Below are 17,543 nucleotides of genomic sequence, written 5' to 3'. Positions count from 1 at the left end.
TGCCAGCTTCATGCTTGATTTTCCTCAATTCATGCGCAGTTATTTTGCGCCTTTTTTGGCCAACAAGCTTCTTGCGACCCTGTTGGCTATTTGCCATGAAACGCTTGATTGTTTGGCGATCACACTTCAAAAGTTTGGAAGTTTTAAGACTGCTGCATCCCTCTGCAAGACAGCTCACAATTTTGGACTTTTCAGAGCCCGTCAAATCTCTCTTCTGACCCATTTTGCCAAAGGAAAGGAAGTTGCCTAATAATTAAGCACACCTTATATAGGGTGTTGATGTTATTAGTCAACACCCCTCCTCATTACAGAGATGCACATCACCAGATTTATTTAATTGGTAGTTGGCTCTCAAGCCTGTGCAGCTTGCAGTAGGACATCATGTATAAAAAGTATCATGTGATCAAAATACTCATTTGCCTAATAATTCTGCACACAGTGTATATCAGGGGCAGACACTGACAGTGAAGGGTTACTCCTTATATACAGGTTTATAGAGACATATCTCTATATCCCAGTACAATATGCCTGTAAAGAAGAACAATACTTTTTAGATCTTTACACAGAGAAAACTCTATACTGAGTAGGGCAACATACTTGCCTTGCTACAGGTTAAAATAACTATATTTGAAGGCATCTACTGAACATAGATACCAGATGCCACTCACCCATCATCAACAAGGAGAAATAGGAAAGAACATAGCAGTATCCTGAGTTAAATATGTGCAGTGCGACTTTGCACCCTCTCTACCACAGGCCTCTGCACAGCTGCACTGACTGCAGTATGCCCGCCACTGCAAAGTATAACAACTTGTTTATTTTTACAATTTTTATAGAAGCAAGAAACCCTCAAATAAAGGCTTTAAATGTGTTTTTCAAAACTGATATTTTGGGGGGTTGTTTAACGTATTTAAAAAAAAATCATACATGTGAGTGCTTTAACCAATCACTTTGCACTGACCAACACATCACTACTATGACATGCGAATACCAGCTGGAAAACGTAGCACAGTGCCCAGGGTAGCATTAGAAGATGAGAGAGTTGTAAGGGGAGTTCATTATTGTTTTTTACAGCCTTTTGCATAGCACTTAAAAAAATAGGACTGAAAAACACACTAAGGGGCTTTACATGGTCATAATTCCTTAGGCTATAGATTACAAAGTATTATTTCAGGATGTCTTCCCTTTTGCAGAATTATGGGCATCCACTACGGAGAGATTAAAGGAAAAGTGTCATCAAAACATTTAATTTTGTAATCTATTCTAATTGTGTTTGCAATGATGTATAAGTGCAGTAAAATACTGATTGCCATCCAATGTCACCCCATTCCCATAGACTTACATAGAGAAAGAGATTTCCAGCCCACACAAAAACACCTGTGTGATTTTAATTTTTCTGTTAGGGCAGAATGAAGGCTTATTTTTTGTGCAGTGAGTTGACATTTTTATTAATACCAATGTTGTGTAGAAACAATGCTTTGATTGCTTATTATTACAGCTTCTTAGGCTGCGTGCCCACGTTTTTCAAGCGTTTTTGCTGCGGAATTTGCGCAGCGTAAACACTTGCAAAACGCTTGGTAATCCGTCCCCCATGGTCCCCAATGACAATCCGTATGTTCTATGCCCATGCTGTGGAATTTTCCGCAGCGTATTTTATGTGGGGAAAAATCTGCAACAAGCCCATTAGTTGTGCGTTTCCGCATGCGGAATTGCCTACTCAATGCATTTGAAAAACTCATGGCAATTCCGCATGTCCAAAACGCTTCAAAAACGCGCGAAAAACACGTGTTAAATATCGCACACGTTTTTCCGGGCAAGGAGATGCAGAAATGAAGCAGAAATTTTCCACTTCATTTCTGCATCGTGGGCACATAGCCTTAGGGAGGTGAGGTGACCAATAAACACAATTCTGTTTTGACTTTTTTCTCTTTATGCCGTTTACTGATTGGGTTAATTAATGCCATATTTTAGTAGATTTGACTTTCACAAATGCGGTGATACCAAATATGTTTATTTTTTCATTTCTAATGAATGGAACAAAGGGGTGACTTGAATTATATATATATATTTTTTTAATTTGTATGTTTTTATAAAAAAGTCTATGTGTTACATTATTTTTTAGTCCCCTTCAGGGTACTTGCGCCTGCGATCATTTAATTGCCTGTACTACAGAATATACCACAGTAATGCAGTATATAGTGAAAATCTTCTTCTGTTATGGAGCTCAGCTTATGGCTGAGCTTCACAGGAGGACTAAGATGACAGAGAAGGGGAATTGGAGGATTCAGCAGACCCCCGGCTGTCAAAGTAATCCATCGCTCCCTCACAATTGTATCATGTGGGGCCGAAGGGAGCCAGGGCGCTGAGGCTCAGGGGCGTGTTCCATTTATACATGGCTGTCAGAGATTGACAGTGGCATGTAAATGGTCAACAGCAGCAGCCTGAATTCAGTGCCAGCCAAGGCTGTTAGAGACAGATGCCGGTTATGTAATATAGCTTTTATCTGCCGTGTGTGAAGGGAACACATTTCCTGAGCCCCCTCCGCACATGAAGCCCCTTCCCATGACCATTTGAGGGAAGGAATTAGTAAATCCACATGGAATAAGCTCCCTCTAGTGGTGGCTGCAGGCAGGCATAATTTGTTTAACACTAGGTGTAAATTACAAGTTTGTTATATGACTGGAAAAGCATTCAGTATTATCAGAGAAGGAAAAACAACAAGAAAACACTCACCAGTTATGAATCTTTAAATGTATATGATGTCTAAATCACATTTCTCTACCTATAATGATATAAGAAATAATTTATTAAAGTAAAATCTATATTAAATTGTTTAAAGGGGTTTTGCAAGACTACACTGCATGTTACCACTGCAGCCAATCACTGGGCTTAGTGGTAATGACAAATTAGTCATCATGAGACCTCTGAGCCCAGTGATTGGCTGCTATAGTCATCATGTTACCGCTGCAGCCTGACAACAAAGATCGGGTACAGAAGCATAGAGGCAGTGCTGGACTTGCAATGTGTGATTAAAGCTTATTTTATTATTTTTACAGTTGGGTAGCATAAGGAATAAAAAGAAATCCTGGAAAAAAAAACATTTTAAAGTGTTATTATAAAAAACATTGTTTAAGTGCCTTATAAGAAAATGTATGTTAATAGGTTATATATGGTTATTTGTCCATTTAATATAAAGCATATGCTAAGTACATAAAGCGATAGTCGGCTTTACCTTCCTGGCATTCTGTTGGTTTTCTCTTCCATTAATGTTGCTAGGTAATGTGTGTACCATCCGGACTGGGGCGCTATAGGGAACCCGATCAGAATCTATACAACTGTGAATAGTGCCAACTGGAGAAATAGAGTAAGGACTTGCTGGTTCCCTCTGGTACGCTTGCGTCAGGAAAGTATCCTTGAAATAAAAAAACAGATAATCTATTAAAGGGATCAAAGACATTAATGGCCTGTGGTTAGGTCATAGTAGTAATGTTTAATCAGTGGAGGCTGACCAATATCTACTGTATGTCAGTAAAGGATTACGGGCGGACTTACACTTCCATGCCAATTATATTTGGACCTTTGGTTGCTGTTCCAGAGGCAGGGAGTATTCATATGCCGGTCTTCTTGTTTTAAGGCCTGAATTTCAAATTTCAGTTCATTTAGCTGATTTTCAAGTCGTTTACTTTTTTCAAGGTAGTCCATCCTGCACAAAATAGCAACTTAGCTAAGTTAACTGCTTAGTTAACTGCTAAAATATTTATAGCCAGAACTGTTTATCTCTGCTTTCCATCACCTGTCTTATCTATTGCATTATTTTTGTGTCTTATTGTGTATAAATATGTGACTCTTCAGATTTTGTGGTATACTAGCCTGACGAAGAGACGTGAGTAGTCTCGAAAGCTTGCAATTTGTTACCACCTTTTCAGTTAGCCATTAAAAGGTATCAACCACTGAGGACTCTCAAATCTAAATATTTTTCTATCTACTGGCTAACACGGTACAAGAATATATATTTTCCCTACAACTTAGTTAACAAACTTTTCTTAAAGGGAACCTGTCAACTGATTCAACACGATTGCAGCCAGGTACATATACTTTATGGATCCAACCAGGGACCATAGTCCGGTGAGACACCCGGCTGGCTTCTCCCAGCGTCACTCAAGGTGACTGACAGATCTCATGCTATGACAGAGACCAGTCAATCCCCTCTATCAGTGCTGGGAGAAGCTGATCGGGGGTGCAGCATCAGACTAGTCTAATCTCTGGCCATGGTCCTTGGCCAAATCCTTAAAGCAGAATATATAATGTCTCTGAAACGCCGGAGCGTTTCAGAGAAAAATATACCTTGCTTCAATTGTGCAAGCAGGCTCTGATTCATGATGCCCACAGTTTGGGCGGCATGAATCAGGTTAGAGGTTCAAGGTAATATAAACGTTAGGCTGTATCTTTTTACAAAGATTTTAAAAAAGTATATGCAGTATACCACAAAGAAGGAGCACATAATAAAGTAAGGCACCCACTAATGCAGTTACACTAAAAAGTGGCTTACCACGTCTTTTTTGCACATTGACTGCACCCTCAATCAACTATTCATAGTGGTCAACATCCTCTTTTGTGATATAGAAAAGGTATGGAGACTTACAGTATATCAATCACGTAAGGGATACAGTGAACTTCTAACTAGGTGAATAAATCCCTATTAAAAATTGTACCTCTAGTAATACTCTTACAAGAAAAGGGAAATAAAATTGGTAATTCCTATCCAACAAATACTTATACATATGTCTATGTGGTGACCAAATAATATTCAATTAATATGTCACACTGAAAACAAGATCAGGCAGGGGGGTGTCCATTTTCCCTCAATGACTCACCCTAAAGATAAGCTCTGCCTTACCGTGAACGTTGGCACCGTAGATAAAGCACGCAAGTTACGGCGCCCTGCTCACCATCGTCTGGCCCTAGGTAGTCCCGAATGAAGTCCCCAATGGCAGTGTACCTGAAAAAAGAGGACAGAGCATCCAAGAATATGGAGCCAATGTCTGGTCCTGCCCATATAGTCAGCTGTATATATAACCCCCAATGATGATAAGTGCTCAAACAACTACACACTGTATGTTGTATGGAGAAAGTGTCCGTGCATTTAATTAAGTGCAAATTGTGTTTAATCCAAGTAATATATACAGTGGTGGCCAAAAGTATTGGCACCCCTGCAATTCTGTCAGATAATACTCAGTTTCTTCCTGAAAATGATAACAATCACAAATTCTTTGGTATTATTCTCTTCATTTAATTTGTCTTCAATAAAAAAAACACAAAAAGAATTGTCCTAAAGCCAAATTGGATATAATTCCACACCAAACCTAAAAAAGGGGGTGGACAAAAGTATTTGCACCCTTTGAAAAATCATGTGATGCTTCTCTAATTCGTGTAATTAACAGCACCTGTAACTTACCTGTGGCACCTAACAGATGTTGGCAATAACTAAATCACACTTGCAGCCAGTTAACATGGATTAAAGTTGACTCAACCTCTGTCCTGTGTCCTTGTGTGTACCACATTGAGCATGGAGAAAAGAAAGAAGACCAAAGAACTGTCTGAGAACTTGAGAAACCAAATTGTGAGGCAGCATGAGCAATCTCAAGGCTACAAGTCCATCTCCAAAGACCTGAATGTTCCTGTGTCTTCAATGCGCAGTGTCATCAAGAAGTTTAAAGCCCATGGCACTGTGGCTAACCTCCCTAGATGTGGACGGAAAAGAAAAATTGACGAGAGATTTCAACGCAAGATTGTGCGGATGGTGGATAAAGAACCTCGACTAACATCCAAACAAGTTCAAGCTGCCCTGCAGTCCGAGGGTACAACAGTGTCAACCCGTACTATCCGTCGGCGTCTGAATGAAAAGGGACTGTATGGTAGGATACCCAGGAAGACCCCACTTCTTACTCCGAGACATAAAAAAGCCAGGCTGGAGTTTGCCAAAACTTACCTGAGAAAGCCTAAAACGTTTTGGAAGAATGTTCTCTGGTCAGATGAGACAAAAGTAGAGCTTTTTGGGAAAAAGCATCAACATAGAGTGTACAGGAAAAAAAAAGAGACATTCAAAGAAAAGAACACGGTCCCTACAGTCAAACATAGCGGAGGTTCCCTGATGTTTTGGGGTTGCTTTGCTGCCTCTGTCACTGGACTGCTTGACCGTGTGCATGGCATTATGAAGTCTGAAGACTACCAACAAATTTTGCAGCATAATGTAGGGCCCAGTGTGAGAAAGCTGGGTCTCCCTCAGAGGTCATGGGTCTTCCAGCATCACAATGACCCAAAACACACTTCCAAAAGCACTATAAAATGGTTTTAGAGAAAGTACTGGAGACTTCTAAGGTGGCCAACAATGAGTCCAGACCTGAATCCCATAGAACACCTGTGGAGAGATCTCAAAATGGCAGTTAGGAGAAGGCACCCTTCAAATATCAGAGACCTGGAGCAGTTTGCCAAAGAAGAATGGTCTACAATTCCAGCAGAGCATTGTAAGAAACTCTTTGATGGTTACCGGAAGCGGTTGTTCGCAGTTATTTTGGCTAAAGGTTGTGCAACCAAGTATTAGGCTGAGGGTGCCAATACTTTTGTCTGGCCCATTTTTGGAGTTTTGTGTGAAATGATCAATGATTTGATTTTTGCTTCATTCTCTTTTGTGTTTTTACCTTGCAAGCAAATTAAATGAAGATAATAATACCAAAGAATTTGTGATTGCAATCATTTTCAGGAAGAAACTGAGTATTAGCTGACAGAATTGCAGGGGTGCCAATACTTTTGGCCAGCACTGTAGGTATACACCTGTATCGGGTGATAGAAAATAAACAAAACTGTGCCCAGACCAGATGCAAAAACCTACTTCAATTAGAAGGACCCTATATAGCTACCAAAGTGTAGTAACCTCGACGCGTTTCCCCATTCATATATGGCCATCAGGAGGAATTAGAAAGCAGTCCATAATGGGCACTTTTCTGGAATCATGATGCCAAAATTGGAAAAAGATTTTCTTATATGCACGGACACTTTCTCCATACAGCATACATTGTGTAGTTATTTTAGCACTTATTGGGGGTTTTATATATACCTGATTATATATTGGGCAGGACTTTGGCTCCATATTGTTGGATGCCCGGTCCTCTTTTTTCTGGCACTGTACACTGTTATTAGGGACCTACTTTAGTCAGGCCTATATAGAAATGTTATAACAAAGCGTACCACCTCAACAGAGGATAACAGATTGCTCTTTTGGCTTTTTGTCTGGTAAATGGAATCCTTTGGATACAAGTGAAAGGGTTTTCCATGTTATTTTAAAACTTGTCCAGAGCCTTCAATAGTAATAAAATAACAAAATGAGTACTCACTTACCGGTATTTAATTCCTGCCATTTCAGCACGGTGTCTCCAGTCCTAGTTCTGTTTACCTGCCTGCAGTGATGACGGCCTGAATACGTGATTGCTGCAGACAATCATTGCCCTCAACTGTCTTGCAGTGTGTACTTCTGTGGTTAGTGATTTGCTGCAGTGATCACATGAGACATACAGATGTCATTTCTGCAGTCAGGTTACCAGAAGATGGAGACACACAGAACAGCATGGATTAAATAGAGGAGTACACTTTTTGTCATTTTATCACTATTAGCAGATGTGAGCAAGTTTTTAAAAACCAAATACGGCATGAGAAAAAAAAAAAATCGCAGCTATAAGTGCATCCAAATAAGTCCATGCGCACCCATACAAGTCTATGGGTGCGTGTGAAACATTGGACTGCACTAGTCTGTCATCCGAGTGCAGTCTGGCATTCGCGAATAGACACAATGGAGAAGATGGAGAAATTAAGTCATACGTCTTCTCTACACCTGTGTTGTGATTCTCTCATGCGAGAGAATCGGATCACAGTAAAATGACACTCGGCTCAAACTCAAACAGAGCTTATAATTGTCCCGATTCTCTCGTATGAGAGAACATACAGCCATCTGACTGCAGCCTAAGGGTGGACCTACACTGACCAATGGTGGTCCTGAATGACCAGCAATTGGTAAACCTATCCTGATCTGCGGTCGTTAAATAGCCTGTTTACACACACAGACAGAAGTAAACTATGTGCATTGAGCGATTTGTAATAGATCCATCATTGCACATAGGCTGCCATAGTTCTCGCCAGTGTGAGTCCTGTTTACACAGAACGATGCATCGCCAAATACGGATGGATAATGTGTGCCGCTCTATGCCATACATCTGCATATGCCGAGGCTCTACATCAAGGCAAGTACAGAACAAGCACAGTGAACATAGCCAAACTACCTTACCCAACATACCTCTCCTTTTCTATTTCCAGTGATAACCTCTTGTATTCAGTATCTACATCTTGTCGTAGCATCTTATTGTCATAGCCATTTTCTGAAGTATCATGTGGAAGAACTTTTGCGGACAACTAAAATAATATAAATAATACAGGATTCATTTTGTTTGTATAATAATGAGAAATTTACAAGAAAACTCAAATCAAATCAACGGACCTTATCAATTCGGCAATATCAGGATGGAAATAAGAGGAAAAGAAAAGAAAAATACCTAATTAAATCTTATCTCCCCTTGTGGATTTCTCCTAGTCATTTACAGCTTACAATCATGGCCAGTTAAACAGTACCACGTTACTTACAGGTTGGGAATTAGTGCCGAGCTCTAGGAGCCTTTGCTTTGCGAGCCGTTCAGCTTCTCTGGCTTTCTGTAAGTCTTGCTCTAATAGCTCAGCTTCCTTAGCTCTGTCAATAAAGCAAGATTAAAGATGATAACATTAATAGAAATAAAATAGAAATGTTTTGGGTGAATACACCAGGCTGCCACGATACATAAATTACATTTTTGCTGTAGCAAAGTGATATAATTATATGTAGACTATGAAAAAGTAAACCTGTGAAAAAGAATGATGCCACAGGCATGTAAGGGATGAGGCTGGCCGATGGTTACTTCTGCGCACCTAACACCTTAGGCTACGTTCCCATGATCAGAAAGTAGCAGCGCTTTGGACACAGTGTATATTCGCTGCGTCCAAAGCGCTGCATTCTAATCACGTAGTTAAATCCACATGTGTTCACTGAACCATGCGAATTTAACGCATCCTATCCATTCTATTGTGGAAATTTCTGTTGTGAAGACTAGCGTCTCCGCAACAGAAATTGACATGCTGAGGCTCCTAAAGCCACGCCGCCGGTGACTGTATGCAGCAGCAAACAGAAGCACAGTGGGCATGGGATTTCAATAAATCCCATCCACTCTGCTTCTACTGTACAACGCAGCGGTTTGGACGCAGCGCAGGTGAGCTGCGTCCAAGTCACTGTCACTGTGGATCGTGGGCACATACTCTGTCATAGCGGTTCCTAGGTGTGTGTGAGTGGTTGTGGTTCTGCAGTGGTCACCTTCAGGATTAGTTCTGGCACCATTTGTGCAGCACCAGACCCCTTTAAACTCACAGTGAAGAAACCAGACAAGGTTGCAAAAATAAAGTCCTTTTTACTGACAATAAAACTTAAGTACAGAGTGTAGCAGGAATAAAGCTTGCCATTTTCTTCTGCAAAATACAGAAGCACATTCTTATTGGTTATGGATGGCGGCACATCACTTGTGAGAAACGTTACAGATGAACAACAGTACAAATTGTATATCTCCATATTCAATGTGTTTCAAAGTGTTTTGCTGTGACCACTGCACTCTTGTGAACGGTGTAAGGGAGCTTTCACTAGCTGCCACCTTACTGACATGTCCCAGCCGGGCTGACCCGGTATTCCTTCAAGGCTGATCTTCAGGTCTGGCTAATACCACCATTTCCTTTAGCTTTTCCACTACTTAAGTGCCCTAACTTGCCTCCTATGAGGAACTGCCGCCACTGTAGAATTCTTGCTGAGACTTGCTCCCTTTCCTTGTCTTGGCTGCCACACACACACCCAGTGATGATAACCTTCCACTGAGGGTGTCTTTTCTGGTCTTCTACTCTCTTAACAACTAACTATAAAGCTAGGAACTGACACACTGGTCCCGAATACTCCTCCCCAACTATGGGCCGGTCCTACAGTTAACCCTGTCACCCCTGACTAACAGGAACTTCAGCCTCCAGGAGGATAAAAACATGCAAAACAGTGCATTACATTAAAACAACATGGGTCTTCAAAGAGGTGTTGTGCAATCTTCTCCACCTTTACATGCAAAAACATTTGTGTATTGAAATGAAAAGTTTAGGCAAAACTGATGCAGTTAGAACGATTTATAGTAAGTTCCCACAATGAGTATCTGGTGAGTTTTTGATGTTGCAGATTTTCTGCAGCATTTCTGCACCTATTAGCTAATTTAGGCTACTTGCATTATTTCATGGCATTTTTCAAGGTGTTATTATCGTGTTTTTGTTCTGCTGTGTTTTTGTCTTAGATTATGTCATGTTTTAAATAAAGCTGCTTTGTTTTGGATACTTCCTGTTACTTCACTTTGATATAACTTTATTGATAAAGTCATGTGTGGATTACATGTGTTTTTAGTTATTTTTTGCTGAGGAATAGATCTGTCATTAGGTGGAATTCAGATTGGGTGGTGTAACTTTTAACTGGACGATTCTTTCTTCCACCAGGAAAATCGGCTCCAGATGTGTTTTACTCATGGCAGTAAAAATGCATTCTCTGCTGATATGAGCATACATGTTTATAGAGGAAATAGCCTAGTGATTTGTTATAAGTATGGCCAGCTTTAAGTAGTTGTTTTTTTGTAAAGATAGAAAAAGGTTTCAACAAGATACTACAGGTAAAATGTACATAAAATGTTGAATTTCAAAGCACTTTTACCAGTTGTCAGCTCCAAGTTTATTTTCCATGATATTTCTCAAAAACTAAATTCACAATTCTGCTCTTTTATTATAATGCAGTGAACTATGGAAACTTAGATGCTGTAAGACTGGAGGTGAATTAAAGGTAAACTCAAAAATCAGGACTTAGGATATTTGGAAATTTACATATAAATGAAGAAAAAGACATAGAATAACATGGTCAAGAATCGATCAAGTAAAATAAATTAGCAAATGTGCATAACTTTTTAACCAGATTGTAACCATATCATCAGGAACGGCGTCACCACCCGGCGCACCCAGGCAAGTGCATGAGTGAGCAGGGGGGGCCCACTAAACGTCGGGGACACCGCTTGCTCAGGGCCCTAGAACTTGCAATATTTACTTCTCCCTGTTCCTCCGCAGGTCCTGTCTCTTCCGCGTCTTCGGACTCTGTGACGCCTCAGGGCAGAGGGCGCAATGACGTCACTACAGCGTGCCCTCTGCTCTGAGAAGTCACAGTGCAGAGATCCGGAAGACGGCAATGCTGAGGAGTCCAGAGCAGCGGCCAGCGTGGAGAGGTGAGTATTTTTTTTTACATATGGAGCAATATATGGGTCCCATTATTCTGTATGGAGCATTATATGGGGTCCATTATTCTGTAAGGAGCATTATATGGGGTCCATTATTCAGTATAGAGCATTATATGGGGTCCATTATTCTGTATGGAGCATTATATGGGGTCCATTATTCTCCATGGAGCATTATATGAGGTCCATTATTCTGTATTGAGCATTATAAGAGGTCCATTATTCTGTATAGAAAATTTTATGGGGCCCATTATTCTGTACAGAGCATTCTATGAGGCTTATTATTCCGTATGGAGCAATATATAGGACCCATTATTCTGTATGGAGCATTATATAAGGCCCATTATTCTGTATGGAGCATTATATGGAGCTCATGATTCTGTATGGAGCATTATATGAGGCCCATCATTCTGTATGGAGCATTATATGGGGTTCATCATTCTGTATGGAGCATTATCTGGGGCTCATCATTCTGTATGGAGCATTATATGGGGCTCATTATTCTGTACAGAGCATTATATGGGGCTCATTATTCTGTACAGAGCATTACATAGGGCTCATTATTCTGTATGGAGCATTATATGGTGCTCATTATACAGTATAGAGCATTATATGGGGCCCATTATTCTGTATGGAGCATTATATGGGGCCAATTATTCTGTATGGCGCATTATATAGGGCCCACTATTCTGTATGAAGGAATATATGGGGTCCATTATTCTTTATGAAGCAATATATGGGCCTCATTATTCTGTATGGAGCAATATATGGGGCCCATAATACTGTACAGAGGACTATACTGTCCGGTCTGCACTGTGCGCTGTGAGGATTCACCGGTTTCTGAGCTATTGTAGAATTTACAATAGATATCGCTCATATAATGTAAGAAGTGAAATCTTTGGCATTGTACTATACCTATATTTCTCTGCCGTTATCTGTGCATCATGAATTGTGGTATGTGTTAAAGGGGCCCACTGAGAGTCTTTCTCCCAGGGCCCACGAAAACCTGAAGCCAACCCTGCATGTCATGAGAACTTAAAGCCATAAAAGTACCTTCTGCCTGAGTCCTGGAGTAGTTTCTTGGTGAGCATATCACATTCCCTCATCTTTTTCTCCATCATCCGCATCTCATCCTTACTTTTGTGCACTGCTAACTCCAGGCGTTGGAGTTCATGCCTGGCTTCCACTGCATCCTGAGCTAGTAGCTTAGCTTCATCCTCTGCAATCTGTACCTTTTCAGCTAGTAACTCGGCTGCTTCATTAGATCGGAGCTATGAAACAAATAGGAAACCAAAAAATTCAGGCAAACTGATCCAGCATACAATAGGATGTTTTTTTACGAGGGGTGAACAAGTAATCATCAGGCATAGTAGCGTAGCTACCGGGTGGGGCAGAGAGTGCAAAAGCCCCAGGCCCTGCTTTCAGAGGGGCCCACCCAGAGCTACTCTATCCTTAACTGATCAGCTTGTGCAGCAGGCCGATACAATTAAGCCCTGAGGTAGAGAGGGGAGACACAGTCTCCCTGCACTACCCATCTCTCTGTTCTGTAGTCTGCAAGTTGCTTTAAGCCATACTCAGGGTGATTATATTTGGCCCGCGACACCAGAACCACCACCCCTATATGGGACCATTATACTGTATGGAGGACTATGTGGGGCCCATTATACTGTATGGAAGACTTTGTGAGGCCCATTACACTGTATGGAGAACTTTGTTGGGCCCATTATACTGTATGGAGAATTTTTGGGGGCCCATTATACTGTATGGAAAGCTATGTGGGGCCATTATTTTGTTTGTAGGACTATGTGGGGCCCATTATTCTGTATGGAGAACTGTGTGGGGCCCATTATACTGTATACTGGTTGGCCTGCGACTTCGTCCAAGTTTTTCCATTTTGGCCCTCTGTGTGATTGAGTTTGACAACCCAGCTTTAAGCCTTCGGTGACGTCATCGCGCCGAAACTCTAACATTCTGTGTGTGCATCAGCGCTATGACAGTGCATTGACTTGCCAGTGGTGCAGTAATAGGGACCCAGTAGCAGCGGCTCAGTATTGGGGTATCAGCAGGATGAAGAGTTTGGTTGAGAATAGACGGGGACAGTGCTGGAAATGTGAGAAGTCAAATTTGTCTTTGTTGTTCTCTCTGCAGTCGAGTCGTGACTGGAGAAGTTGTCATGTCAGTCAGGGCCAGATGGAAAAGACGGGAAAAGTGAGTGACTCCATCAGAATGAACATCAGCTGGTGATGGCTCCTCTGAGAGAACAATGGTTTAAGGCTCCTGAGATATGGTCATTGAATGGAAGCATTGATTCCTGAAGCAGAACTGATGAGCAAACAAATCACTAATGAGATTACAGGAATGCTGGACACTTTACAAGTGAAATTAGTGCACATACTGACAAGCAAGCAGAACTCTATAAAACATAACAAGTAAATCACTAATAAAACATAATAATAAGATCGACGGAACCGGTGCTCCGTGCTGGAAAAAGTCTGCATCTCTTAGTGCCGCTCTACTTCCTTTGGTCCAATAGTTTTAGAACAAGGCCAGCTCCTCACATGTGGTAATATAGATCTTGGTTTTTGTAGAGATTTTTTTCCAGTAACTACACCCACGATGAGGATGCACCACCGTAGTTGTGATCAGGATTACCGGTTAGCGATCCACTAAGATTTTTTGCCCCAGCGTGCACTGAACCCCTAGCTACGCCTGTGATCAGGCACCTTAGCTAAATATGGAATGCAGCCCCATAAAACTTCCACCACCAATGAAAGTTCATTACATATTGCGCTGCCAATTCCACTAGCTCTAAGACCATAACTGGGCAAAGTACGGCACATGGGCCACATCCAGCCCTTTGGCTGTGCCTGCCTGTACTGCAAGGTGCAGAGAAAGAGACCGAATGAAGTGCTCCAGCAGTGTGGGCTATATTGAGACTGGTGCTGGTGGCTATGTGAAGAGCAGTGAGAAGGGTGTTGAGGAGGGCATTGAAAATCTAGTGCTGTGTGCACTTAACTAGTGTAGATACATAAGGACGCAGGTCACATGAACACAGTATGCTCCTGACATCCGCTCACAGTGAGCGTACCTGCCTCCCACCTTACCACTGCACACAAAGTGCATTCACCCCCGCACTGCCTATTTAGCCGATAGTTTCAGTCCCCACTACACTCCTGTGCAGCAGATATAAAAAAAAAGCTGCCATCCAAAGTATAGTTTTATTAAACTTAAGTCCAAGGTAAGAATAGAGAAAGATATTGGGCCTCATACACATGTGGTATGTAGAATGCATGGATCCACATGTGCATTATACCCTATATCTGTTATTACATGTCACGACCTTGTGTACATAATGGCATTTTACAATTGTTTTTACTTTATGTTTTACTCTTTATTATGGAGCCAGTGTGGCTCAATATGGGTATCATCATTTTCATTCTTTTCATATTTATGTTTATTCAGGTTTCATGTAACTCAATGCACAGCATGATCCTTCGGTTGGATGTTCTTCACAGAGGTCAATGACGCGTGACACTTTTTACCAAGCTTCACACATCCAGAGATGCAGCTGTCAAGACCAGTTATGTGATATTCCACAAAATTGTAAAAAAAAAACAGTAAACCATTTTGTGATGAGGAGTTTACCAAAGAGTGTTTGGTGGACTCTGCAGCACTAATGTGCCCCAATAAAAAAGAGAAACATGAAAATGTGCCCCCACTCCAGAAGAACCATAACAAGAAGAATTGAGGACATTGCAGAAAATCTAGAGCTTCAGCTGCAAAACAATGCAGAGTATTTTTGACTTTTTCTCCTTGGCTTTGGATGAAAGCTGTGATATCCGTGAAACTGCCTAGTTGCACATCTTTGTAAGTGGAATATCAAAGAACTTTAAGATTATGGAAGAGATGGCAGCAATGCGGTCCACAAAAGGGACAACATCAGGGAGTGATATGTGGATGGATGCTTGGACAAGATGGGGCTGAAATAGGACAAACTAACAGGTGTTACAATGGATGGTTCTCGAAATCTGACAGTGTGGCGCCCCTGAGAGTTCAGTCGCCACAGGGGTACTGCACCTCAGATAAAGGTGTGGTATCTCCTTTTCCAGGTAAGGATGGAGCATCACCCAGGACCCCACTTCACACTCAACACTACACCACTCCTGTCCTGCAGGGGGCCTAAATGCACCAGGGTGCTGCCCCGTTCCGGGATAGAGGAGATGGGGGGGAACCAAAGATAGGGGGAACCTAGTAGTGGGTGAGGGTGGAGCAAACACTTACAGGAAGCACTTATAGAATCATTTATAATAGGTGGACATCTTAAGTTCAAGGTCCTTCGATTGTGGTCTTCTGTCAGGGTCCAGCAAGAGTCTGTAGCTGGCTGGAGATTCACGGTCCTCGTTCTCAGGCCTCGAGACGAGGAGCGGGTCAGAGTTAACCAGTGTCTCTGCCCCGTCAGGGTCCCGTTCTAAGAAGGCCTTGGAGGGGAGCAGAGGAGATAGGCTCCACAGGCAAAAGGATCCCAGGGGGATACGGACGGAGTGGAGTCGCCACCTGTATTCTTCACTCTGGCCAAGCCAGAGGGATTCCTGCTGCAAGAGGGGTGACCGGCCCCCGATATCTGACTGTGTACTTCACGTCACTGTTGGAAAAGCCCGCCCGCTTAGTGGATCCCAGGGGGGGACACAAGCAGAAGGAGAAGGAGAGGAACACACCAACGGGGTCTTGACAGGTGCTCCTGATCTACCTGGGAAGTGCTGAACCCCCTTCCTGGTGGCCGCAGTACGCAGTGTGTAGCGGAGAGAAGCTTTGTGGCTGAAAGTTCATCTAAAGTGAGTAAAAATCTGGTTGACTTCATTTACCGCCTCCGCTTGGTTATTCCCGCGCGGCACTGCACCCACCGTCCCTCCACACAGTTCATCTAACCCTGCCCTGAGGCCTACTCCACCTGTGGGGAGTAGTACCAACCGAGCTGCCAGAACATCAGCCTCAGTGGACTGTGGCAGCACTGGTGGCCCTCACCAGAAACCACAGGTGGCGTAGTCGAACAACCACTGATCCAAAAGCCCATTATTTTTCATGTGACAGCCCTGGGCACGGACCGGGTCACGGCCACGACGACATCCCACACCACCACCATACATTGGCCCGGCACCGAGTAAAACCCCAACGCTCAGGGAGGGCGTCACAACAGGAAAAATGTTGGGCATCTGAAACGGATGCAGGATAAAGTGACTGAAATTAACCCTGAACAGAAATTGGTATTTTACATTGCATTATACATCAGGAGGAGCTGTGTAAGTCAGTGCTAAAAATTAACCATATTTCTGATGTAACTGCAACAAAATTTAACTTCATCTGGGCAAGAGCTGAATCACAGACAGTACGTTGTACTTTTTAAAGAGCAGGAGACTGAACATCATGATCTAGGCTACCTCACAGCTGTCAGACGGCTCAGCCTGGGCAAGGAGCTTAAACAGTAAGGGACTTCAGAGTAGGGATTAAGAGTTCTGTGAGAAGAAAGGCATTATATCACAGAGCTGTCAGAGGCGGATTGGATCGAACATTTTGGATTTGCTGTTGATGTAACTACATTAATGAATGCACTAAATACTAAACTACAATGCAAAAGCCTTTTTGTACATGAAATGTATAGCATGGTGAAGGCTTTCATGAGAAAGTTGCAATTTCTTTCAAGACAAATGCATGACAACATTCTTAACCACTTGCCACCACTAAAGGAAGCCACACCATTAGCTGATCACTGCCACAGGTATTCATCCATGTTAGCAGCACTGTATGATGAATTTTCAAGACGATTTCAAGACTTCAAGTCAGTTAAGAATGAAATGCAATTGTTTTTTTCTCCCTTTACCTGCAGCGTTGATAATATACCCAGCGATGTTCAGCTTGAGCTCATTGACCTGCAGTCTGATACACCACTGGAAGAGCACTTTAGGTCAGGATCACTGCAGGATTTTAACTATTCTCTCAAAGAGGAGAACTTTCCAAACATGAGGAGGCATGCTCAGAGGATGTTCGTTCTCGTTGGATCTACCTACATATGTGAACAAATATTCTCCGTAATGAAGTGTAACAAATCTAGATACAGATCCTCTC

General features: G+C 42.1%; 1 protein-coding gene across 4 annotated transcripts in view; it reads right to left on the bottom strand.

The window, feature by feature from the left end:
- Positions 1 to 17,543, bottom strand: part of LOC141212812 (merlin-like) — a 122,880-nt gene that overhangs the window by 2,912 nt on the left and 102,425 nt on the right. For 3 of the 4 annotated variants that reach the window (XM_073665122.1, XM_073665127.1, XM_073665130.1), the window contains 7 exons: positions 12,477 to 12,694; positions 8,689 to 8,791; positions 8,345 to 8,460; positions 4,898 to 4,999; positions 3,553 to 3,703; positions 3,233 to 3,412; positions 2,734 to 2,782 (listed from right to left, as the gene is read on the bottom strand). In XM_073665122.1, coding sequence (XP_073521223.1) covers positions 2,747 to 2,782; positions 3,233 to 3,412; positions 3,553 to 3,703; positions 4,898 to 4,999; positions 8,345 to 8,460; positions 8,689 to 8,791; positions 12,477 to 12,694 — 906 coding nt within the window. In that variant the 3' untranslated portion in view covers positions 2,734 to 2,746. The remainder of the gene's footprint in view (positions 1 to 2,733; positions 2,783 to 3,232; positions 3,413 to 3,552; positions 3,704 to 4,897; positions 5,000 to 8,344; positions 8,461 to 8,688; positions 8,792 to 12,476; positions 12,695 to 17,543) is intronic. The other variant, XM_073665128.1, reaches the window with a different exon arrangement.

Source organism: Phyllobates terribilis, unplaced genomic scaffold, assembly GCF_046119375.1.
Source record: "Phyllobates terribilis strain yellow unplaced genomic scaffold, ASM4611937v1 Scaffold_2__4_contigs__length_985480577, whole genome shotgun sequence".
NCBI classification, from domain to species: domain Eukaryota; kingdom Metazoa; phylum Chordata; class Amphibia; order Anura; family Dendrobatidae; genus Phyllobates; species Phyllobates terribilis.
The sequence above is the reverse complement of the archived record's forward strand: the minus strand, read 5'-3'. Positions and strand labels throughout refer to the sequence as shown.